The sequence below is a fragment of the Juglans regia genome, chromosome 7, assembly GCF_001411555.2.
Source record: "Juglans regia cultivar Chandler chromosome 7, Walnut 2.0, whole genome shotgun sequence".
Taxonomy (NCBI): domain Eukaryota; kingdom Viridiplantae; phylum Streptophyta; class Magnoliopsida; order Fagales; family Juglandaceae; genus Juglans; species Juglans regia.
This window is the reverse complement of record NC_049907.1, coordinates 3,720,565-3,744,613: the sequence shown is the minus strand read 5'-3', so window position 1 is coordinate 3,744,613 and position 24,049 is coordinate 3,720,565. Positions and strand designations below refer to the sequence as shown.

Here is a 24,049-nt window from a genome sequence, read left to right as displayed (position 1 = left end):
TGACTCAAATTATATGCGTGTGCATCTGTTTCCCTAAAACGACGTACTTAATTTGTAGAGATACAAAGAAATTATATAAAGTAAATTCACAAACTGATATAGTTTTATAAAATCTTTTAGATCTATTTTATAATAAAAAAAATTTTTATAATCTAACGTATTATATCAAGCCATATCAATTTGTGAGTTTACTTTTATATAATTCCTTTGTGGTTAAAGTATTTTACTAATTTGTAAGGTGTATGAGATTGGTGTTTGGGATCCTTACTTATCTGGATGAATGAGTAGCACTGTAGTATACCCTGACCAATTAGCTGCCTGTTTCATCATTCATGCGTATTCTCATGTGTCATTGATTCATCAGTCATCATCATCCATCAGTCCGTTAAGTGATACTGTGGAAGCTTGGAGCAGTACCTTGGCCATTGGATTATTCCTTAATGCTAGAGATTTGATTTTGGTCTATGTTTGTAATATCTTTCACTAACACTTGGTGGCTTATGTCATGAAACACTTCCACGGTGGTTCAAATCGGACCAATGGGATGTGACTCGCGATGGCCATCTCTAAACAACCATCATTGTTTAGGCACTCTTTTGATATTAATAATATCTCAGATAATCTATAAATAGTAATAAAATAATTTAATAATAATAAAAAATAATTTATAAATAATAATAAATAATTTATAAATAGTAATAAAATAATCTAAAAATATATGACAATAGTTGTACGTGTTGCCAAACAGACTCCAAATCAAAGGTTCAAGTCATTGCTTGTATTTCCAACTCGAAACTCATAAAGGACTTGCCATGTTCATTCGGGTAGGATTTTTTCCTGACCTGGTCCAGAACACGGATAAATGGGTTCCCGTTATGGGTTCTAGCCGGGAATAAATTTGGCCGATACCCGCATAGAAATTCGTGTACACCCAGTCTGGATACCAAGTTTTAAACTCGAAACTTTTTTTTTTTTTTTCCTATTTGGTTTACAACTTTCTCACATCCTTCAATTCACTCTCTTTCAATATCTGTCATTTTGAAACATGCACTCCTTTATAATTTGTTAAGATGCAAAATTAGTTACTCGAAGGAACACTAAGCAGCTTGCTTATGCTTCTCCTACTCCTCCTTCAACTGCAACAATTTCTTCCACCCCACTATCATCAATCTCAAGTATTTTCAATTGCTCAAGACAACTTATAACTAAGGTTGGAAAGAAACTTTTCAGACTCTGATTAGTGTTGTTCATAGAGGCGTATATTTCTTCTAAATTTTGAAATTTGAATTGTTTTGGCGTATTTAATCCATTCATGCTTTATCTTGGGTAGACCATCCAAATACAATCCTTCCAAGTTAGAGAATGTAACCTATAGGATTAAATTCTTTGTATCAATTAAAGATGCCAAATATTTTTATCCTTTAACTTTGAAAATATGAAAAATTAAACTGGGAAAAGAATATAAAATAGCACAAATTTGAGAACAATGCTAATCCAGACTTTTTATAATTGACGGGGAAGATAATTGAAGAAGACATTTCATTTGTAAAAATATTCATAACATATAGGTTTTGATTTAAAAAAAAAAAAAAAAACACTAGTGCAACCCAAAACCTAGGTTACGGATTTTTAAAAATTGATTTCAAGCCGAAACCTATATGAACAGTGATATAAAGTACTTGTCACTCAATAGATCAAGAGGACTTTTTCCCAAACTATAAAATATACTTATACGGATCAAGTTACGGCCTAGAGGTGGCTCCGGAACCAGAACTATGGGCAGAGTTGATCTGGGTAGGGTTCTCCCTCCACCATTCCGCTGGTTAAAAGAACTACTCTTTTATTTTGATATGTGTTTTTTTTTTTTTTTAATTCATAGAATAATTGAAAGTAAGGATAATATTAAATATAATTTTAGGATAAATAAGTTCAGAACAGTCCCTTTGATAAAAAGAGACATAAACTGATCCATATGAAAAAATTAATAGACATATAATCATTTTTGTAATTATTTATATAATTATAATTTAAATAAAGAATATTTTTATAAAAATAATATATAAAAATATTGTCTTAATATCTTTATTTTAAAATATAATTTATAGAAAAACCAATTTTTTTAAAAGCCCGGCCCTTTCGTTGCGTATCATTCCCTAAAATGTAAAAATATATATACAAATTTATCTGTTAACTACTTTCACTCTGCGGCTCGTAACTCTTTCCCTCTGGTACCATTAGAAACCCTTGCAAAACCCCTTCTCCGTACAAATCTTGCGCTTCCCATCTCCGCTTTTGTTGCACTTGAAGATGATGCTCAAGTCTGCTTCCTTGGGACGAAATTACAGCACCGGTAACGGCGAGTTTATCGGCACTCTCGCCGTGAGCGCCGGCGAAGTCGACCTCCGAGCTTCCGTGTCCGACGATGCTTCCGCTTGTTGGCCCACGTTTGGCATACTCTCTTTCGCCGTTGAGAAACCCGGTTCCTTTTCCATCGACTACGATGTCCCAAAGAAGGTACACCATTTGCTTAACCAATGTAAATCAACCAACTTTCTGTTGGTTGCACAGAAAATGTGGGGAAGGAAAGTAATTTTCAATACGTTGAATGTTAGATTGTAATTGTGTATATTTATGTGTGTGTATGTGTTTCTCTTGTTTTGAACTACTTTTGTACTTTTAAAACAATTATTTGGCTTATATTCTTTTTGTTTTCTACTTTTCCTCCTTTTTCGAAGGAAATTAGTGACTACAGGGCATTTTGTTGATCCGAAAGCCGTGGAAAAGAAAATGAAGAAAAAAGTAGAAGTTTGTGGTCAAGTTATTTTATTTAGATGATCAATGCTAATTTACAATTCTTGAAAATCCGGTCCAATTTTTCCTGTTCCTTTCCATTTCCTAGAGTTCCGACATGGAAAAAGGGATAGAGATATAGGAATTGCTACATACACTATAGCGATTCATTCTGTGCAGGATGTTCGGTTTCAGTTCACGAAGAATTTAAATATGTTAGAGAGACCGTTGAACTTGACTTACACTCACTTGATGAGCGAGAACCGGACTTTACTGAATGGAACACTTGAGCTTGATTCAGCTAACACACTGTCGGCTAATTATGCATTTTATTCTGGGAACTGCAAGTTGAAATATAGCTATGCGCATGGAGGGACGACATTGGAGCCATGCTATGATTTTGGAAATAAATCTTTGGACTTGGCAGCATCTCAGAGGTTTCTTGATGGCAATTTGATCGGAGCATCGTATAAGACATCAAGCAAGACTTTGGGATTGGAGTGGTCCTCAAATTCCAAGCACAACAAAAATTTAAGATTCAAGGTAAAAGGACTTCATATATTCTTCATTTTTTGTTTTGTTTTTGTATTTTTAGGTTCGAGCATTAGTAGTCTTCATTTCTGACTTAAATTTGTGGCACATTTTTGTTAGTACAATGCTTCTGTGGACATGTTCTATTGTATTTGGTACTTGATCTGTCTGGCCAAAATGGTTTGTGATAATCTATAAAGGTATATATTCTATATGGAAACGCACATTTTTTTTCTTTGTATTTGTGTGTGCATTTGTATATGGAAATTGTGTGTTTGTTGGTGGCACATGCAGTGAATTCATTTGGAAACCTAATATCAATTGTAAAAAATGTGGGCTTCTATGGTGACAAAGTAGCGTATTCCATTTTGAGATGAACTGATAATGTTCTAGAGGTGCATAATATTGGATAGTGATGAGTAAAGAGTTGCATGACATTGAAAGTGTGGGTTACCTGATAACAAAGGCCGAGGGAAGGCTTTGCTGGAACAAGAATGTGTGGGTTGTCTACGCAAGTGTCTAATATGCTGTTTGTTTTAAATGCCATGCATATAAAAAAAAAATTGTTTAAGTCAACGTCTTGCTCATTTCTTGTCCACGGTCCACCTAACAGCATTATATTGGTTACTTGAATTCGGAATCAGCTTTTGCAGTACATTACTTCCAAACCAACTGATGTTAAGAAAATCTCACCCACTGTCTTGTTTCAACAGTATGATGCTTTTCCTTTTAGCACACATTTTTGTCTCTGAGGAGCACTTTCATTATTTGTGTATCCTAAAGCTATATATTGTATCCTGAATCCTGAGAACTACCATAGGTTGAGGTTTAATCTTCCTACTGTTCTTAGCTTCAAGAGTTTGAAGTAATTAGGCCTCGTTTGGTTACACAAATCATCTCATCTCATCTAATCATTATAACTTTTTCAAACTCCTACACAAAATATAATGAACAATTCAACTTTTTCAAATATCAAAATAAAAATTATATTAAAAAATTATATTTTAACTATTTTATTCAACTTTCAACTTTCATCTCATCTCATCTCATCTCATCTGTGTAACCAAACGAGGCCTTAACATCAAGACTGATGGTCTGGAAAATTTTGGATTAATCCATCGATTTTTTAAGCACTCTTGAGCCAAGGTAGTTGTTCAGCTTCTCGTTCCTAGGCCAGCTTTAGCGCAATTGCATTGTGCCAAATGATATTCACCCAGTCTTCTTCTAGCTGCCCCCACATAACTACGCTTGATGTCTGGAAGGTGTGTTGGTTTGGTCTTTTAGGACTTACGTGGTTTACTCTGGTGATTTTATGTCTGGAACCATCCACTTTACCCGGCCCATACCATGGTTCCAATTTGGAGCATCTGGAATCAGGTATGGGGAAACCCTTTCCACCCTTTCCACTTCTGCATCCATTCTTTATGATGCCAAGATTATGTCAGAAAATATGTTTAAAATACATGAGGGTGACAGGGGTTGTCAGATCAAGTCTTCCTTTTACCCTTAGGTTCCCCATCTAGTAGCAATGACCTCGATAGCTTTGAGCTAATATTTTCGACTCAGAGATTTCTTCCAACTTCTAGAAAAGATAATTTCTCCTTATGGAAATGAATATGAATTTTCCTTGTCCACAGAAAGGATACATTATTGGTCATGGAAACTTGCTCAGCAAGTCAGCTTGTATTATTTTTTCCAGTTGCTTTAGTTCTTTGTGCTCCAATGCGGACCATTTCTTGTCGATGTAATGAAATAATCGACTAGTAACAATGAAGTTGTTTATCTTCTGACTTATTCTCTTGTCAAGATACGTTGAACTCTATTAGCTGCGTGTCCACAAATGTTCTCTGTAAACTTGATTCTGTTTTCTACTGTTCTCTTGCTATTTTCACTGCTAATTTTACAAGTGGGCATCAATTTTGTACGAGTGAATCTTGTTCTAATTTCTTCTTTTAACTTTCAGGTGTCAGCATTACTTGAGTTGGCAAAGGGATTGCACATGCCGATCCTAAATGCTGAGAGCATCTGGGACTTTTCGCTTTAATATTTCCACCTACTGTTGAGATCTTTATATGAAAAAGTAACTTCCTTTAGTTAAAATGTACCGAGACATTGCTTTCAAATAATCGTATTCGTTTGAATTCTGCAGCGGAATCATTGCCATCCCCTACTTCCATCACTGACAGACAATCACTGACTCAATCAGTGAATAATTTCTACAATACACAGAACGGCGAGCCACTTCTGATATTTGGTCAGGAGGATAACCCTTTGCTTGCTTCTTTTTATTGGTTTGGGATGACGACACTCTAAGAATCTAAGAATCTGATCCAGCCATTTGAATTTTAATTGTGAGATGGTGGGATCTAGCATTTGTAATATAAAACATTTGGTGTTCATTTAGCTCTGGTGGTTTGGATGATGAGATGAATTTAAATGAAAATTGAAAGTTGAATAAAATATTGTTAGAATATTATTTTTTAATATTATTATTGTTTTTGGATTTAAAAATTTTAAATTGTTTATTATATTTTATATGAAAATTTGGAATAGTAGTAATGATAAGATTAGATGAAATACTTTCACTATCCAAATGATGCCTAAGCCTCTTACCGATAGAAGAAAAGTCTTGCAAGTTTTTATTTACAATAGTTGCTTGTGGATAATTTAGAATTGATTACTACGAAAGGAAGTTTTTGAACTAAAACTCTCCTTGAATGGGTCTCATCCATCCCTACCAAAGCAACCAGAAAGGATATTCAGAAAGCTGCAGGTTAGCGTGCTGAAGAAAAGATTTTGGTGATCTGCCAGAACCTGACGATCATGAAAAAATAGGCAGTTTGCAACTGAATATTCCACCAGTCAGATTTTTTTTTTTATTTGTATTTTAATTAGGATTTGTGGTTGCTTTGAAAACCTGATTAAATAAGATTTTTGTAAGATGTGTTTTGGAATTTGTTGGAAGTTAATTTAGTTTTTATACGAAAAACTCGGCAAATACTTGGATTAAAGTTCTTTTTAGAAATAGACTTTTTTATTATTATTATTATTTAAAGATGTTTGGAATGGATTGATGTTGAAAGTTTTTGTTGAAAATCAAAATTTTGTAAGTATTTTGAGAAAATAAATATGGCCTAGATACTTGTTTGCTTAACCAATATGGTACACATTGCAATCTGCATTACCCTAGAAAGTAAAAACAACCAAAAAACAAAGAACATCTTAGATTCCTGGACATTATATGGTAACACAACCTCTCAGAATGATTTCTCAAGATCTCAACTTGAAGATGGCGGCAGAGGGGGGTTATTGGGATTATGCATAGGGGGAGGTGGAGGCATTGATCCCTGTGGCATAGGGGGCCGACTAGGCTGTTGCTGAAGGGGTGGGGGCGGTGGTGGACGCCACATAGGTGGTTGGACTCCCATCCCCATCGGTGGTGGCAGAGGCCTTGGAGGACCTGGAGCTGCCAGTGGCGGTGGCATATTGGGGGGAGGGGGCCTGAAATGCTGAAGTTGTGGAGGCATGACAGGTGGTGGGATTGGTTGACCCAATTGCTGCGGTTGACCCTGCCAAGCTGGCTGTCCACCCATCGGCATGGGATGGAAGGCTGCTCCTTGAGGTGGACGGAGTGCAGGAATTGGGCTTGGAGCTACAGAACCATTTGCAAAAGGGCGTGGAGGCACAGTTCCATTGGCCTGGGGAACATTCAGAAGTGTTGGAGGTCCACTGGCAAATAAAGTGTGAGGCCTGCTCTTTTGGGCAGTTGGATTGCTTGCAGCCAAAACTCTCTCTGCAGTATAACAGCATTATATAAGCAAAGCAATCATCTGTTATAGCATCCATAATTCCTACTAAAAGCAGCGGCTTAAAAAAAGCACTCACCTGCTGGAGTACCATGACGCTCCCCTTTAGTATCCTTCTTATATGCATATGACACTGTAATTTGACGGTTGCAAAGATATTGGCCAGTCATTGCCTGAAAATTTATACGAAGATCAATATCAAATCAACTATATTATAATCAGAACAGAATGCTAGCGTGATCGTTTAAGTCTCATGTACAAATAACAGTAGTTACTATAATAAGTTTTACAACGCAATAGATGGGCTCCTTGATATAAATAGACTTGGCATCATGCTATGACCAAGTGGAAGTAGAATTTTTAGATATAGATACAAAACAAAAGCCACAAAGATTGAATTACAAAGTAATGATTCACCCAAATCTTGTATCATTAAACCTCACGTTTTTTACTCCCGCCCCAAAAAAAAAAAAAAAAACTCAAAATTTTCAAGCAAATTGACACTAAAATATTGGCCAAGGGCACAAACCTCAATAGCAGCATCAGATGCCTCGAAAGAATCATAGCTAATAAACCCAAAACCACGTGAATTTCCTGATTCTGGGTCTCTCATTATCTGGAGAAGAGAAGTGCCAAGGATTAGAATCCAAATTACAGAAACGCCATATTCATAAATAAAAAAATAACAGAAACGTCAAAATTTTAATAGGTAGAAAACATACATTAGAAAACATTTTTTATGCATTCGGCACAAATGTTTGAGCCCACAACTTGTGCCACACAGATGGTGAGGAAAAGAGTTTACATCCAGTTCCCCTAGAACAAAAATGAACTCATATAAGAAAACCAACATAGATAGTTGATGGTCACGCAAAAGTTCTCATAAAGTAGCTCTAAGATTTCCCACAACCGATGCACCATTAAATCTAGCTCACGAGGATGGTTGTCTAACTCACCCAGAAATGTGGATCATTTCAGTGATCTGAACAGGAACAGAACAAGGTACGCCACTTAACCCATAACATGGAAAGCTGGGGACAAGGTAGCCTTCACCATACAATTTAAGTGTAGTTTGGGCTTCAGTCTTCCCAAAACCCTCCATGCAAAGGCATACGACGATGGCAGATTAACTATTAGCGATGGCCATATTAAACAGTTCTTTGCCAATTAAATGGCAAAACAAACTCCTATTTCTATGGCTGTCAAAGGGTGAAGTTTCCCCTTCAGTTTTTTTTTTTTTTTTTCGTGATGTGACAATGAATATCTCATTTCCGATTACAGAATTGTAGTGATAATGAACCAGAATAGAAGAGTTTTCCCACACTTCCCACAGATGAGTAGACCTTGTTTGGATTCAAAAACACTCTTAACTCATCTTATCTAATCTAATCATTACAACTTTCCCAAACTTTCAAACTAAATGTAATAAACAATTCAACTTTTTCAAATCTCAAAACAAAAATAATACTAAAAAATTATATTATAACAATATTCAACTTTCATCTCATCTCATCTCATCTCAACTCAACTCACTATCCAAATCTCCCCTAAATCTTTCATAGTAGCCATATGCAAAAAGGTGTTATATAAACTCCAAACTCCAAGGGTAGAAGGATCATTAATGACTTCATATTTCAACTTCATAATAGAAAAACCAACAGCTCAATTAGATACAGTAGGCAGTTGGCATAGAATTTTCTACAATTTAGGGTAATTAAAACAAAATGGAAAAGATTATTTAACATCAGACAGCAAACAAAAGGAAAGCCAGAAACTTAACCTTAGGATTTGTGACAATGACTCCAAATGCACTGAAAGTATCGTATAGAAGCTTCTCATCGACATCCTGAAAAGAATATTAAGCATGAAAAAGTTAAAATCAGTAGTCTAGCTTGTGCTAGAGTGCATAACTCTGACAGAAGTTGACATACAGGGTCAAGGTTCCCAATGAAAAGGTTTGCACCCACGTCCAAGCTTTTTTTATCTTGGGATGCCTGGGAAGAAAACAAGGGAAAAAAATTGTAAACACCACATTAGTTCATTGAATCACGTATAGCAGATGCAAATAGACATCAAGACAGAAGGGAATGCTGAAATTTTCCAAACATAACAATGATTCAGAACTTTTATGCAGCAAAACATAAAACAGTAGCCAAACAACAGTTGAGAAAAGAATACCTTATTTACGCGTATAGGCTTTCCATAAAGTTTAATCATGTTCAGCACTTTGATTGCCTGCATAAGTTACCAAAGGGGAGCAAAACCATTAATCAAAAGTAAAGAACTACTAAGGGGAGCTAAAAGAAAAAACATTGCAGTTCAGCGACACGATCTTCGTATGCACTTGCAAGTTTTATAGATAGCATGACTGCAGTATGTGAGGAATACTTACATAATCAGCATCTTCTTCACTCCGGAACTCCACGAATCCATATCCTTGATGCAGATTTGTCACTCTATCCTTGGGGACATACACGTTCACTGAAACAGAAAGGAAAAACGTTATAAATGGGCAGTCATACAAGCAGATTCAAGGAGTGAACTAACACATAATTTTAATTTATACGTACTAACAAAAATAAATGAAACGCTGATAAACTACTGATCAGTGAGATTAACATAATTACCAAGACAATAAAGTCTGTGAATGGGATTAGTAATATTTCCAGAAACTTTTTATAAGAATGAATCTGAAGAAGATTTGTAATCTTTCTTCTCTTTCCATTTGGTGAAATAAACTGCCAGAAGAAGATATTTTTGATACGTAATAATTCTTTAATAATAGGTGCAAAGGCACCACCCAAGTACACAACTACATTAGTTCCAAAAGAAGATTAAAACTACGCGAGTTCAAAAAATAATTTTTTCAAAGGCTTGTTTTGCATAAGTAATCAACCCGAAATATTTATGCTGTGAATAAACCCCCTCTTAAACCTTACTTTTTTTTCATGCATCATGGAAAAGCAATGACTTAAACTTAACTATCTTTCATTCAAGCCTGAAGAATGTTCAAAATATTTCTGAATATTAAACCAAAAAACAGAAAGAAAAAAAATATCTCAAACGATAAGAAACAAAGAAATAAGCTTCACCAAAAACAATAGTATGGAGACTAGGACGCGCAAAAAAATATATCAAAAACTAAAACAAACAATTATGAACATTAAACGAACAGGCATCTACCCAATTTACAGACCAAAAGAGTTCCTATACCGAACAAACATTTAAAAAAAAAAAAAAAAGAAGTGAAAATAGAACAGATAAATGGGTGAACAAAGGAAGGCCGGGACATACCAACAGGACCTGCTTGAACAAACAACTCCCAAAGTAACTCTTCGCTCACCTGCATGCATTGAAGCGGAAGAAATCAATCAAGCTCAAGAATCATCAACTCGAAAGTAAAGGCATTGGAGCCCTTCCATTAAAATCAGAAACGTAGAGGAAAAAAACCCAAACTATTCCAAATTCCTTCTTTCGCAGCAAAGGACAAACATCAACTATCAAACAAAGGAGAAATAAGAAAAAGGGGAAAGAGGACCTGAGGGTCGAGATTGCCGACGTAAGCGGTGGCGTCCTGATTCCTCTCAGCAGAGTGTTGGCCGAGAAGATTGGCTCCTACTCCAGGTGCTATTCGAGTCGTCATTGCTAGCTATCTAGCTAGCTTCGCTTCCTCAGTCTCTCAAAACCCTGTGTCTCTGTTACTTGGACGGAAATTCACGTCGGACTCTCATAAAAATAATTCAACAAAACGGGGGTTTCTCCATGGACGGGCTTATACGAGTCACTCTGGCTCAGGAAGAAATATTGGGCTGGGCCAGTCCACCCATACGTCAACCCAAGATGCATTAAATGAAACGAAACAAAAATTAAGTACTACATCTTACTTCGACTTCGACGTGGAAGCGGTCCACATTTATGGGCCAAAGGCCTAAAATGATGGGCATTAGGTACTTTTGGTGTCAAACTTACAAATGTTTGTTGACAGCGTGACGTGATTTTCAGTTAATTCATATATTTTTTAAATGAAAAATTCTTCAAATCGGTTACTATTCATTACCTCACATTCTTTTTTTGATAACCATGGGTGTTCGGGCCTGCTTGCGTGCACCTCAACTAATCCTATAGGACCCTGAAGTTAACGACCAAGTAAACCTCCGGTAGCCTTAAGGGGACTCAAACTAGTAACCATTAAGGAGCAAACCCAAAATTGGACCAGCTGAACTACCCCTCAAGATTTACACTTTATGAAAAATACCTTTTTACCTTGTAAAAAACACTCGCACATCCTATAAAAAAATTATAGATATAGAATGTGAGAGTGAATAGTAACTAATGTAAATCCCTTTTAAAATTACTTTTTCTGGATTAATGCAGTATGAAAATTGCACAAAAAAATGACAAAAACAAAGAATTTCCAAAGCCTTCCAACGAGGGAAATTAGTAATGCCGTCCATTACCCGACCTGTTCGTGCATCCCACGAATTTATCTCACAAGTCACAAGAGTAGCTCTCCACCAACAAAATTCCCGTCTTCCAAGCTTAAGTGCACAGTCTGAGCACAGAACGTACTATTTGGGATATATATATATATATATATATATATATAATTAAATTAAAAATTAAAAATTAAAAAAAAAAAGAGAGTGAAAGAACCTCTAAACTAAAATATTCAAAGTACAATTGCTCGAAATGTAAGATGCCAAACAGAATACCAGAATGAACATTAGCATCCTTTTCCCAGCTATGATTGAGGAATCTTGTTACAGAAACAAGCTTGTCCAGATTTGTAGACAGAATACTGCGTTGAAAGGCCCTACCTTTGACATGCAAAAGCAGGATGCGCAAGAGTAACAAGAAAAAACAAGAAAGGGTACAGGCAAGGAGGAGCAAGTTATGGCCACCATCTAAAAGAATGCCTTGAGTAGCTCATTGCCATGAAAAAAACAATAGCCGAACTTAAATAAGCAGCAGGAAGGAAAACAAGAACTTGGTTTTACGAATTATTTGCTAAAACTACGGGGAAGAAACACGATCACTAAACATTTTTAACTGTATTGAAGCTTCAACACTTCTTGGCAGCTCAAAACAGCTTAGCGTAACAAGCTCCAAATCAAATTTGCATCGCTTGTCCCACAAACTCAACATTCAATAAAAATTGAATCCTCTGCAGCTACAGATCAAGCTACAAACACATCCAGCTCGAAGGACCAAAACATAAAAAACATGCCATAAATCCTTATGCTGCGGCCTCTTGATCCTCAACAGAATCAGCATCCACAGAAGACAAACCAAGTTCTTTCTCAACCTTTGTCCATGCATTAACAACATTCGGGGGAAACTTTTTCTTAATAGTCCGGATCAATCCTTTCGCCGCCTTCATCTTCTTCTTCTTCACCAACCCTTCCACCAAATTCCTCATCGTGACAAAATCGGGAATCTTATGCACCTTCACACTCTCCTTAAAAACCTTGTACCCCTTCTCATAATCCTCATTCCTACACAAATAATATATCAAGGTCCTAAAAGTTGCAGCATTTGGATTACACCCATTTCCCTCCAACCCCTCATAAACAGCCTTCGCCTCATCCATCATCCCACTTTTAAGATAACAAGTCATCAAGTAGTTATAACTTATTGCATCGGGCTTAAGCCCCGCATTACTCATCTCATTGATCAAAGCCATCACATTCTCCGGCTCACCACCGTGCGCATACATAATCCTCACATTATATGCAGCAACATCGATCTCACAGCCTTTTTTAACCATCTCATTCCAATATTTCTCGGCCTCCTCGCTCTTTCCATTCTTGTATAAAGCGCCCAGTATGGTCGTAAACGTCACTGCTGTTATCTCCACCCCCTTCTCCTCCATCTCCTTGAAAATCCCAACCGCCGTCTCGGGCGAACCAGCTTCGCAGTATGACTTGACCAAAATCCCATACGAAACCTTATCCGGTGAGACATTGTATTTCCTGGGAATTTCTTCGAACAGTTGGGGGACCTTGTTGAACATCTTCGAATGATTGCACGCAGATAGCAAGGCGTTGAAGGAAACCGCCGATCTCGGAGTACCCAAGTCGTCCATTTGATCGAAGGTTCTCAAGGCGTGGTCGAACATACCAGCTCGGCCGTAGGATCGAATCAAAGTGGACAAATAGGGCTCTTCCTTGATCTTGGGGTCTTTCTTGTGGGACTCTATGAGGGACTCTATGTCGGAGAAGCGGTGAGACTTCGCGAGGCGGCGGACGGTGAGGTCCTGAGCATAGCGGGAGGAGGTGGGAGAGGAATAGTTTTTCGAAACGGAGGAGTATATTTCCAGGGCTTTGTCAGGGTCATACTCGGTCCGAAGTTTCGATTTTGCTCTGGAAATGGACATTGAAGAGGAATTGGCGGTGGTGCTAAGGTGGCGAAGATGACGGAGAGGAATGGAAGAGGACATTTTCTAGGGTTTTTGGGGGAAGAAGGGGACGAGAGAGGTGGAGGGCTTTGCTGGTTCAACTTCAAGTAATAGATTAGTAGCTTCCAAGATTAGTGTTTTAGGGTTTTAGAGGAGGAGGCTGTACAGCACAAGCAGTGGGAAGTATTTTCCGGATTTATGAGTAGTTTGCGAAACACGTGCATTATCTTTTGATAAAGAAATATTATATATAGAAGTCACTGTTTATTGAAGTCAATTTTACACATATTAGATGTCAAAATATACACCACATGTTTGAGAGAAAAAACGAGAGAGAGAGAGCAGAGAGGAGAGAGAGAGCAGAGATAAGAGAGAGAACGAGCAAGAGATGAGAGAGAGAGCGAGACGAGAGAGAGAGCAGAGATAAGAAAGAGACCGAGAGCAGAGATAAGAAAGAGACCGAGAGCAGAGATGAGAGAGAGAGTGGAGATGAGAGAGAGCGAGACGAGAGAGAGAGCAGAGATGAGAGAGAGAGAGAGACGAGAGAGAGAGAGCAGAGATGAGAGAGACGTTGGTGAGAGAGAGATGAGAGAGAGAAGCCAAAGGAAGAAAAAAAAACAATTGGATGAGAGGCATCGACGTAGTGTGTGCATTGTGTGCACCACTATAGTGGATGCCGTATAGCACTTCTCTTTGATAAATGATACTTGCAATTGTGAGTGTGTAAGCGTCGTGCAGTCGCTTTAAAAAAATGAATAAATATAAAATCTATATAAAAAAAAAATTAATTTCTTAATTATAGACTTTACTCTTTTTCAAAGCGACTGCACGATATTTGCACATTCCACGACTGTATGTAGCATTACTCTTTCAATTTATATTTTTTGAGTTTTCACTTTTAAATGAGTAATGGTTAATACAGTCGTGAAGCACATAATGGTCGTACAGTAATTTTGAAAAAGAGTAAAATCTATTACTAAAAAAGAAATTTCTTTTTATGTGAATCTCGTATTTATTTATTTTTTAAATAATTACGCATTACTTACATACTCATGATTACAATTGTTATTTCTTTTTTAATTCATTGGGTTTATAATTTCCTTTTAGAAAAATATAGAGATAAAAACTAGTTAAAAAAAAGCGATGGTTGTGGTGCGATTAGGCAGCAAATTCATGTTGTACATGGATAGCCGATTCAGGTGGAGTTTGGATAATGGGATAAGATGAGATGAGATGATGATAAATAAAAGTTGATTAAAATATTATTAAAATATTATTTTTTAATATTATTATTATTTTAGTATTTGAAAAAATTAAATTGTTTATTATATTTTGTGTGAAAATTTAAAAAAACTATAATAATAAGATGAGATGAAATAAGATAAAATATTTTTTGTATCCAAACCTTACAGCAGACCTTGGTTGCCAATCTAAATGCCATGAAGAGCACCCAATTGGTCATTATCCTCCTTTATTTTTACTTGTTTATATATATAAATATATATATATATATATTATCATGAGATTTTAAGTTGAATAATGTTACATACTTATTATCTACTTTCCATCACTCTTGAATCATCTCTTATTTCATTAAAAATGATATTTAAAAATAAAAGATACTATAAATATAAAGAGATTATACAAAAATAAACTCATAAACTGACATTATTTTATATGATCCATTATATCTATTTTATGATACCACATCAAACTATATTACTTTATAAATTTACTTTTATATAATTCTTTTTGTAGTTAAAGTAGTTATCTTCAAAAGTTAATGGGCATATCACCTCCTCATATAAGATAAAAGTGAATAGTGATGTAATTAGCAAAATTTTCCTTTTAAGTTTTTAACTTGTACTTTCTCTAAAAAATCATTTTTTAATTCTTATATTTTTATTCAATTCATCATCTCTAAATTCTCTATCCTAAAAATATTTTTTTACCACATCAAATTTTGTTAGATCATTGGACCATGGGCCATGGCAAGGGGTTTTTATTAATCATGTAAAAGTAGATGTAATTATGAGAAAAGAATTTCGCTCCAAATTTTTGTCGAAACTTAAGGCTCAACTGAAAGGGAGACAAAACCTATAATATATATATAATTTTATAATAAATCCTATAACATTTGTAAGACATACTTGCTTTATATGCCCAACCTTTTCCCATTTAAGACCTTCAAGTTATGCCTTAACCAAAGGATCTTCATTCTTGATTAAATGTACCGTCTGAATACAAAAATAATTTCATCTTATCTCATCATTATAATTTTTTTAAATTTTCATATAAAATATAATAAATAATTCAACTTTTTAAAATTTTAAAACATTAATAATATTAAAAAATAATATTCTAACAATATTTTATTCAACTTTTAACTTTTATCTAAATCATCTCATCTCATATCCCTATCCAAACGGCACCTAAATCTTATTAGCCTAAACGCCCGTCTAATATCTCGATCATTTGATTGAATATAATTCTACTAAGATCGCAAGACTTTCAGTTGTCTTCTATTCATACCATTATATGACATGAAATCATTGGAAAACCCCTAATCACAAGGGGGATATACATCACCCCGAACACTCAAATTTACTTTCCAGTAATAATTTGAACAAGAAATAAGCAGATACCATTAGAAATGAAACAAAAAAATATATATTGAAAACTTCAAAGGTGCAAATAGAGCTAATAATACCATATCATATGAAGTGTAAATATGTTCTACCCTAAAATAAAAGGGCCAAGCTCACCAATGAAGACAAACAGCACCAACAACTACAAGTAGTCGCACCCCAAACTGTATTTTGCTATTTGTACCAATCAGCAAGGACAAGACAATCTAAATTAATTCAATAGCATCTCACATTTGTTACAACTCCAACGCAACATGGGGGAATACCTATCCCGAGGCTGTAATATCTCCATCCATCAACACAGAGGCTGTAATAGAAGACTGGAGAATAACTATCCTTCGTAATCCCCCTGGGCAAACTTGTTCTCTGGATAAAAGACTGCCATGACTTGATTCCCACCAAATTTTCTTCCATTCAACCCAGAACGTGCTTTTGACGAACCATCAGTGTCTGCATACTCTAGAAAGACCTGATATAGACACAGAATTTGTTTTCAGCAATGAGTTCAAAAAGAAAAAATGAAAGGAACTGACAAGAAGTTTTGCTTGCAATGCCCCCACCATTTTCATTTTAAATGTTTGTTATCCTTTCTCACCAAGTAATTTGTTTCTTCCCTCTGCCTTTTTTTTTCTGAACTACCCAAACAACCTCTCCCCCATTTCCTCCGCCTGAAGGGGAATGGAGGGAGGATTCCTCCCTCCTCTCCCTCGCCAATCCTTCCCACACATTTTTTTAACCTAGGTTGGAGAATGTCCAATCTACCGCCTTTAAACCACCAAAACATCATACGCACCACACCATTGTGGATCCTGCTACTAGGCCGCCCAGTGTGTACCGCTGGGCGTGGCCCCTAGTGCAAATTGTACCTTTTTTTTTCTTTTTCTTTCAATCATTTTTTAACCATATTTAAACATTTAAAAAAAATCACAAATTCGCTAGTAATCATTTCCTTAACCATTAAGTAAAAATAAAATAAAACACATTGAGCAGTCAAAATGAGAAGGCAAAACCATAGGGCAAGTTAGCATTTTCCCACCATTATACTTGCCATTGCCGACTTCAAAACTCACACGAAAGCACGCCACCTAGGAAATGAATGAGTTTCATACACCAATGCGCATTTTGACCTCTAATTACCACACATATGGACTGTAGTGTCCCTAACCGACGATTCAGTGAAAAAATGTGGAGATTCCTTCGACAACCCCTCAACAACTGACTGTAGTGTTGCTCTCCCAGATGTGGCCCAAAACCACATTCGAAGAGTCCACAATTGAATTATAAAACCGCTTCTTTAACAGTCCCTCCTTAGCTAAATCAGGGAACATGGACACAAGTCTGCTTAAATGGATTCATTACCCTTTTTTTATAGGTAATCGGATTCATTACCTGTTAATATTGTCTTTTTGCACTACATCTTCTGGAAATGGGATTTTTGTTGAAATTCCTCACCACTCTTGTATTTTAATTTTAATGAAATATTGCTTTAAAAAAGTAATTTACTTCATCCCTCACATGACAGGGTCATTTGACTTTTTAAGTCTCCTCGAGTTATAAACCAAATTTACCAATGATTTGGGAAAATGTGGGAGATCAAGAGAAAGGACAAGTATTTGCCTAGAAGGACGAACACTCGACAACTAGGACTCTCATACTCTAATTACCATTTCACGTTAGAGCAAAAGATTAAATTGCAGGAAAATAAATAAAAATCGGAAAATCATACAACCTTTCCAACTCCAGGTGATGGTTCGCCATTTGGTTTTGGGCGGGGGATGACAAGATTTACCAGTGCACCTGCAAATCACATCAACAACTCAAATTGCATAAGATTTATCAAGAATATACAAAGAAACATTCTTAGGTAAACATAAAATAAGGTTATGGAGGCTTCTGTCTGTGTATGTTAGGCCTGATTCTTTAAAGCAGAATGTGGGACTACAAAATGGCTGTAAAACAAAAAGATATAACATGAAAAAGATTAATACATACGAAAGAACCTTAGCAGGGGAAATGACAAAAACATGGAAGTAAAGACTCTTAATCACTAGTTAGATCAAGCTTTTACCAAATTTTCCGCACTCTTCTCTCATGTCTTCCAAAATGTCTTGATAATCATCATCATCTTTAAGTTCATCAGGAGAAACCACCTGAGTAAGACAAACAACCTTTGTGGCCACCGAGCCAGGTTGTAAGATGAGCTTCTGCAAAACAAAGGGCATATATCAAACATACATACAAAAATAGTCGCTAAATAAATGCAGAGATACTTTGACGAGAGCAAGAAATCCACAAAAAAATAAATCAGTTTAGGGTTCACCTGCAATGCAATCTGCTGCTGCGCGTGCAATAATACATTCTCTTGCTCGGGTTTAGGTTGGCTAGCACCCTGGTTAGCACGTCTAACTGTAAGAGTTTTATCACCCATTTTAATTCCATTCAGAGCTGCACAAGCTATGTCTGTAACTGAAAGATCTTGGTAAACACAAAAGGCATAGCCTTTTGAATTTCCAGTTTCTCTGTCTTTCACAAGATCAAAACCCCGAAGTGGCCCAAAAGTCTCTAACAACTCCCTGATCTGGGTCTCTGTAAAGTAATAGGGAAGTCCCCCCACAAAAATGCGGTCAGGCCCCTCAAGCCCACCTGCAGATCCCGCTGTTAACCCAACAGCAGCCAGGTTCAGATTAGGATTGGGCTGGCTTGGACCAAGTGTTGCAGCAAGGGATGGGTTGTAATCACTAGGTCTCCTCACCTTAACAGGGGCACCCTGGAAAAAGTAGAAAGAATGAAAGAGGTCAGTCCCATGTCATGTACTAACCCAATTTGTCAAGGGTAGACATGCAAATGTCCATCAATTCAAAATACACACCTCAAAAATAATCCCATCTAAAGCCATTGCATTACTAGCCTCCTCGACAGATCTCATCTCCACGAAAGCAAACTTCTTTTCATGGTTTATGTAAACATTGACAACAGCATCTCCTGCCCAGAGAGAGAGAGAGATGAAAAAGAGAGAATTGGTAGAGAAACCATCCAACTAAAAGGGCTGGTAGCTTATGAAGACAAATTGAACTCAAGCACCAGAATACCTGGACCAGCAGTGTTTCCTCCAATTGCAGCCATAACATGACTGAAATATGTTGCAACAGACTGCAGTAGAACATTTGAGATAATTATGATCATTGGGTAAAGCAAGTTATTCAAACGATAATTAGGTGAGGAGGGAGATTGAAGATAATAGTAACAACAAAGTCAATAGGGTGGATGAACCTGTTCATTTGCTGTAGGAGGAAGGCCACCCACATACACCCGTCGAGCATGCCTTGTTGCCTGAAACCACAAATATTACATATAACATGTTTTTTTTGTTAAGTTACATATTACATGTTAACATGATTAAAAAAAAAAAAAAAAACTAAATAGATCATGGCCAACAATGCCAGTAACTGAGGCACCAAGAACCCTCTCTACTAGTGTATTTTAAAGTTATAAACACTGTAATTATTGTAGGTGCTAAATTAACTAACCTGTTGGGTCATTGCCTGAACCGGCATAACTGGAAGAGCTCCAAACTGCTGCACGCAATAAGTCATATGATAATTGACAATTAAAGCATTCTCATGGAAATCATTTGCACGCACACACAAATCATACCTGACCAGTTGCTAAAGGAAATATGTTTGGAAACAACCCAGGAATGGCTGGATTAGTCCCAGGAAGCTGACCTGCACATAGATTTGACTATTTAGAATACAACAGTAGCATAAGTCCTAGTTTACTTTAATGTAGCTAAACTCTTATCAATAGATTTTCCATGAAAGCACATTAAATTAAGCAGATCCTAACATCTTCAATAAGATTTATCAAATGAGATGAAAGGAATATATTATATACAAGTTATGGAGGTAATATTCGTAAGACTACCAAAACAGGCAATAGTTCCTGGTTGAAGACGAACAAGACCCATCAAACCGGTGCATTGTTTCCTCCTTGTACATAAAAGCTACAGAAGTCGGCTCACGCCCATTGTCAGCTCAGTGGGGCAACTAGCCCAACATTGCCTTCTTACAACAAAAGACATGACATAGAAACAAAACAAACAAACACCAAACACAACAAAAAAAAACCAGAAACATCTCTCAGTTCCGATTCCAGAATTATTTCACCAAGTAAACAAAAAAAAAAAGTACAGTCATCCAGAGACCACAGCTTGGAAAGCTGTATGTGCAAATGAAAGAACAAAAGATATAGCTTACCAAATCGCACCATGCAATTTGATACGAACTTTCCACACTATATCCAAAAAAGGAAAAAAGCAGTTAAGAAAATGATAACATTCTTAAATAAATAAGAGGGTACATTTACCTGCTGCAGCAACTGCGGCAGTGGCACCAGGCAACAATGCAGAAGCAGGAGGAGCCATATCAAAACCACTAATCCTTTTGCTGCACGTAAATATTATTAGTATACCAAGAGCAGAACAAATATACAAGTGACACATTTGTTTAAAAACCAGACATCTGAATAAAAAAGGGAAACAACATCGGTAAAATATCGAGAAATGCATGTGTTGTACAAGAAAATACAGCATCTCCATCTTACCTAGTTTTTCATCATAACAAATATTTCATATAAAAATGCATGTGTCTGTATAAAATATCGAGAAGATCACATGGTATTAAAAAAAATATTCATAAGATATCAGTTACAGGAAACTTAGTAAATCTGACAACTTATGTGAAAGAAAGATGAAACTAAAATGATTATTACAGATCTCTAAATGACCTGAAAAGGTAAATAACCATGAAATTACAGGCATAAACTGCAGCCAGCAAATATCAAAACAAAAAATCTTGTTGCGGCATAGTTCAACAATAAAATCAATCCAAACAAAGTCTTAATCACAAAAAAATCACAGCAATTTGTCTCCATGGAAGCCAGGTTTGTCCTAGACATACTAATTAATCTTGCATAAATACCTCTTTGAGCGAGAGCGAGAACGTGACCTCGATTTTTGCTCAGATCTACCCCCTGAACGAGATCGAGACCTGCGCCTGCGCCTATCCTCTATATCTCTGTCCTGATCCCTTCGTCTGTTCATCGATCAAGCAAAATATCATCATCTCAAGAATCAAAAGAAACTTCAGCAGTATTTCTAAGGAGACATGCATGATAATAGGCAATATACTGCACATACATGTATTAAGTTACTAACACCCAATTATTTCATCGGGATTCAGTATATCAAGTAATTCAACGAAATGCCCGACATGAATGGTAGTTGATAAAGGAATAAACGATAAATAAATCAAAATGTATCGGTTCATGTACTACCTGTCATGATCCCGACTTCGATGGTAATCATCATCATCTCTATCCCTGCCCCGTTCCCTTCTCTCACTGCGATCTCGATCCCCATGGCGATCTCTATGATGACGGTCCCTGTCTCTGTCCCTTTCCCTATTCCTGTCTCTTTCCTTGCTTCTCTCCTTATCACTGCCTCTGTCTCTCTCCCGATCTCTATCCCTATCCCTCTCCTTATCGCGCCCCTTTTCTCTGTCCCTCTCCCTACTTTTAGAAGGTTCTCTTTCATAATCACGAGAACCATGCTGCAAATGATTCAGTTATATTAGAAATTTTAATCAAACAAATGATAATGAGGAACAAAAAAGAGTAGATTACTAGGGAAACTAAGGAATATTACAGTCCCAATATTTTGAGTTAATTAATATGCAAAGATCACGAATTAAGTTTATGAAATTCAAATTAATTACAAGTATATCATACCACACATCAAGGAGCAAATTGTCACTGTACAGAAAGAAGAACCAAAAGAAAAATTAGATAAGCAGCCAAGCATGCTGCACTGCATCCAGAACTAATAAAAATAAATAAACAGAACAGGCAGGATTCTATCCTCCAGTCTATAAGATCTTATAAGATTAAAGATATATCAACAAGAAACAAAGCTATTTCCCCAAGCCATCACCTACAACCCAAAACTTTGAATGGAACTAACAAAGATGAATATTTCGACCGGACCATGAAATGACACCTTATTTGTTCTAATTGATAAAGAAAATGACCCACAGAGAATTGTACTATTAAATTCAACGAGAGCCATGAAATACTACATTTCAGATTAGATCTTTACAACAATCAAATAAGTAGCAAAATCCAAAATTAATCAAAAACCAATCTATCGCATCCTATTTTTTAATAAGTAAAACTCAAATTTATCACATCTTGAACATGTTTATCATAATAGCGGATATTTATTCCCCATAATGTATCTACATTTTTTTTCGGTAAATGAACCTACCTACCTTCACTTACAACACCCAAAAGGCAACCCTAAAAGTCTCGGAATGCAAGGAAAAAGGGTAAAGTAATTTCAAAACCCTAAAAAATCTAAGTTGCTTGGTTCATTTTAACTAGAAACCGCAGATGCATCTTCCCAGAAATGCCTTAGTTACAACTCAAAGCAGTGAACTAACAGCTTATCAATACCATAGCATAAATTAAGATATTGAACAAACAAAAAAACTTCAAATGAATTCAAAATCCTAGGAACATATTAACAAAAAAAACCCTAAAAACAAAATAAACCGATCCCTTTCATTTCAAGCCCTAAAATTCAAATCCACACAAACCATATCCTTGAAAAAACAAGATTCAACCAAAACCCCCAATATCCATGCCCAGCCGACGCATCCTCTCAGTCGCATGCATATGCCTTCCCAATAACTGAGCAGTAGAACCAAGAGTGTAAGTATACCTGAGACTTGGAGTCGCTGTTATCGTCAGGACCGCCATTGCTACCACCGCGAGGTTGAGGAGGTGAGGAGCCACCGCCATAATTGTCAGCGTCCTCCCCGTTGTATCTTACTTCGTAATCAGACATCTTCTACTAATTACTCTCACTCGATCTATCAACGTGTTCTCGCTGTCTTGCTTCGCTTTTGCTTGCTGAGAAATTTGGTCTGCGAAATTCAGAGGAGAAACGTTTCCAAGAGCTAAAATTTTAGGGCTCTACCTACTTTATATCTAGCGGCAGCACGTAGATGATCAAAAAGTAATAACAAATCAATTCTGCGACCGTACCGATAAAACTCGATTCTATAATTTGATTTTTTTTTATATATATATTTTAAATATTTTAAACTATATATAAATTAATTAATACTCAATTTTTTAATTATTAAAAAAACATATTTCCGTCTTATTAACGTCATGTTTTATACACCTTTAGATCAAGTTCTAACATCTCAAGTTTTTTAAAATAGGTTTTGTACAACGTAAAAAAGACTACGACTTTGAAAGGGCGATCTTGGGGCCGGGTAACCTTCGATGTCAAAATTAATAAATATTCTTAGAGTGTAGCAAATAAATAAGAGAGTCTAGGAATCAAAGAGCGTATTCTCATACTTGGAATCAGTTATTTATACCACCAGTCTGAGGAGCAGATCGTGCCTGCTTTCCTGAAGTCCATGTTCTCTCGTTACTGTTCCTATTGTCAGAATCTTTAAATGAGGTATGGTTCTGCGACGATGTCATTAATGTGGCGTGTTGTCCGGGTGCCAGAACCATTAATGTGGCATGGTTCTCCAACATTCTCTTCCCAGTCTGTCTTCCCTCTAGTCTGTTCATGCCTTATTTGTCGGTAGATTAACGGTTCTTCGTATATCATGTCTATTGTGCAGGCGGGCACTCGAAGACTAGATACTCCCAGAGGGGTCATTAGACCGAAAAGTCTCATCCTCTACAGCACTATCCCTCTTATAGGTCATGTACAGAGGAGCCTCCTAGTGGGTCGAGTTAATGGTTTTTTACTCCGAGCCTGACTTAATTGGGCCGACAACCCCATCTGTTGGTGG

At 36.4% G+C, this 24,049-nt stretch overlaps 4 protein-coding genes across 14 annotated transcripts; 1 reads left to right on the top strand and 3 right to left on the bottom strand.

Moving 5' to 3' along the window:
* Window positions 1-2,190: 2,190 nt before the first annotated feature.
* LOC108995268 (outer envelope pore protein 24B, chloroplastic-like) lies at window positions 2,191-5,769 on the top strand. 3 transcript variants are annotated; one of them, XM_018970803.2, is made up of 4 exons: window positions 2,191-2,514; window positions 2,971-3,333; window positions 5,285-5,401; window positions 5,471-5,769. In XM_018970803.2, exons 1-3 carry the CDS (start codon window positions 2,308-2,310, stop codon window positions 5,363-5,365), a joined length of 651 nt encoding a protein of 216 aa, XP_018826348.1. In that variant the 5' UTR covers window positions 2,191-2,307; the 3' UTR covers window positions 5,366-5,401; window positions 5,471-5,769. The 3 variants fall into 3 exon arrangements, with proteins under 3 accessions (XP_018826348.1, XP_035547603.1, XP_018826347.1); XM_035691710.1 differs by having other exon boundaries at window positions 3,139-3,333; window positions 5,285-5,471; XM_018970802.2 differs by having other exon boundaries at window positions 5,285-5,471.
* Window positions 5,770-6,440: 671 nt separating this feature from the next.
* On the bottom strand, window positions 6,441-10,872 carry LOC108995376 (splicing factor 3B subunit 4-like). The gene is made up of 9 exons (XM_018970950.2): window positions 10,666-10,872; window positions 10,422-10,470; window positions 9,520-9,608; window positions 9,306-9,362; window positions 9,059-9,121; window positions 8,908-8,973; window positions 7,657-7,743; window positions 7,207-7,300; window positions 6,441-7,114 (listed from the first exon to the last, which is right to left on the bottom strand). Exons 1-9 carry the CDS (start codon window positions 10,768-10,770, stop codon window positions 6,600-6,602), a joined length of 1,125 nt encoding a protein of 374 aa, XP_018826495.1. The 5' UTR covers window positions 10,771-10,872; the 3' UTR covers window positions 6,441-6,599.
* An 899-nt stretch (window positions 10,873-11,771) lies between these two features.
* Window positions 11,772-13,724, bottom strand: LOC108995377 (pentatricopeptide repeat-containing protein At4g36680, mitochondrial). The gene has a single exon (XM_018970951.2). The coding sequence runs from the start codon at window positions 13,564-13,566 to the stop codon at window positions 12,364-12,366; it is 1,203 nt and encodes a 400-aa protein (XP_018826496.1). The 5' UTR covers window positions 13,567-13,724; the 3' UTR covers window positions 11,772-12,363.
* Window positions 13,725-16,197: 2,473 nt separating this feature from the next.
* On the bottom strand, window positions 16,198-23,266 carry LOC108995344 (splicing factor U2af large subunit A). Of its 9 annotated transcripts, none has more exons than XM_018970894.2 (13): window positions 22,951-23,266; window positions 21,507-21,781; window positions 21,152-21,265; window positions 20,538-20,617; window positions 19,827-19,897; window positions 19,700-19,747; window positions 19,443-19,502; window positions 19,262-19,322; window positions 19,042-19,154; window positions 18,493-18,939; window positions 18,241-18,376; window positions 17,902-17,969; window positions 16,198-16,641 (listed from the first exon to the last, which is right to left on the bottom strand). In XM_018970894.2, exons 1-13 carry the CDS (start codon window positions 23,074-23,076, stop codon window positions 16,504-16,506), a joined length of 1,737 nt encoding a protein of 578 aa, XP_018826439.1. In that variant the 5' UTR covers window positions 23,077-23,266; the 3' UTR covers window positions 16,198-16,503. The 9 variants fall into 9 exon arrangements, 8 of the variants coding, with proteins under 8 accessions (XP_018826439.1, XP_018826440.1, XP_018826441.1 ...); XM_018970895.2 differs by having other exon boundaries at window positions 19,700-19,744; window positions 22,951-23,221; XM_018970896.1 differs by lacking the exon at window positions 22,951-23,266 and adding an exon at window positions 20,067-20,233 and having other exon boundaries at window positions 20,429-20,617; window positions 21,507-21,704.
* Window positions 23,267-24,049: the final 783 nt, after the last annotated feature.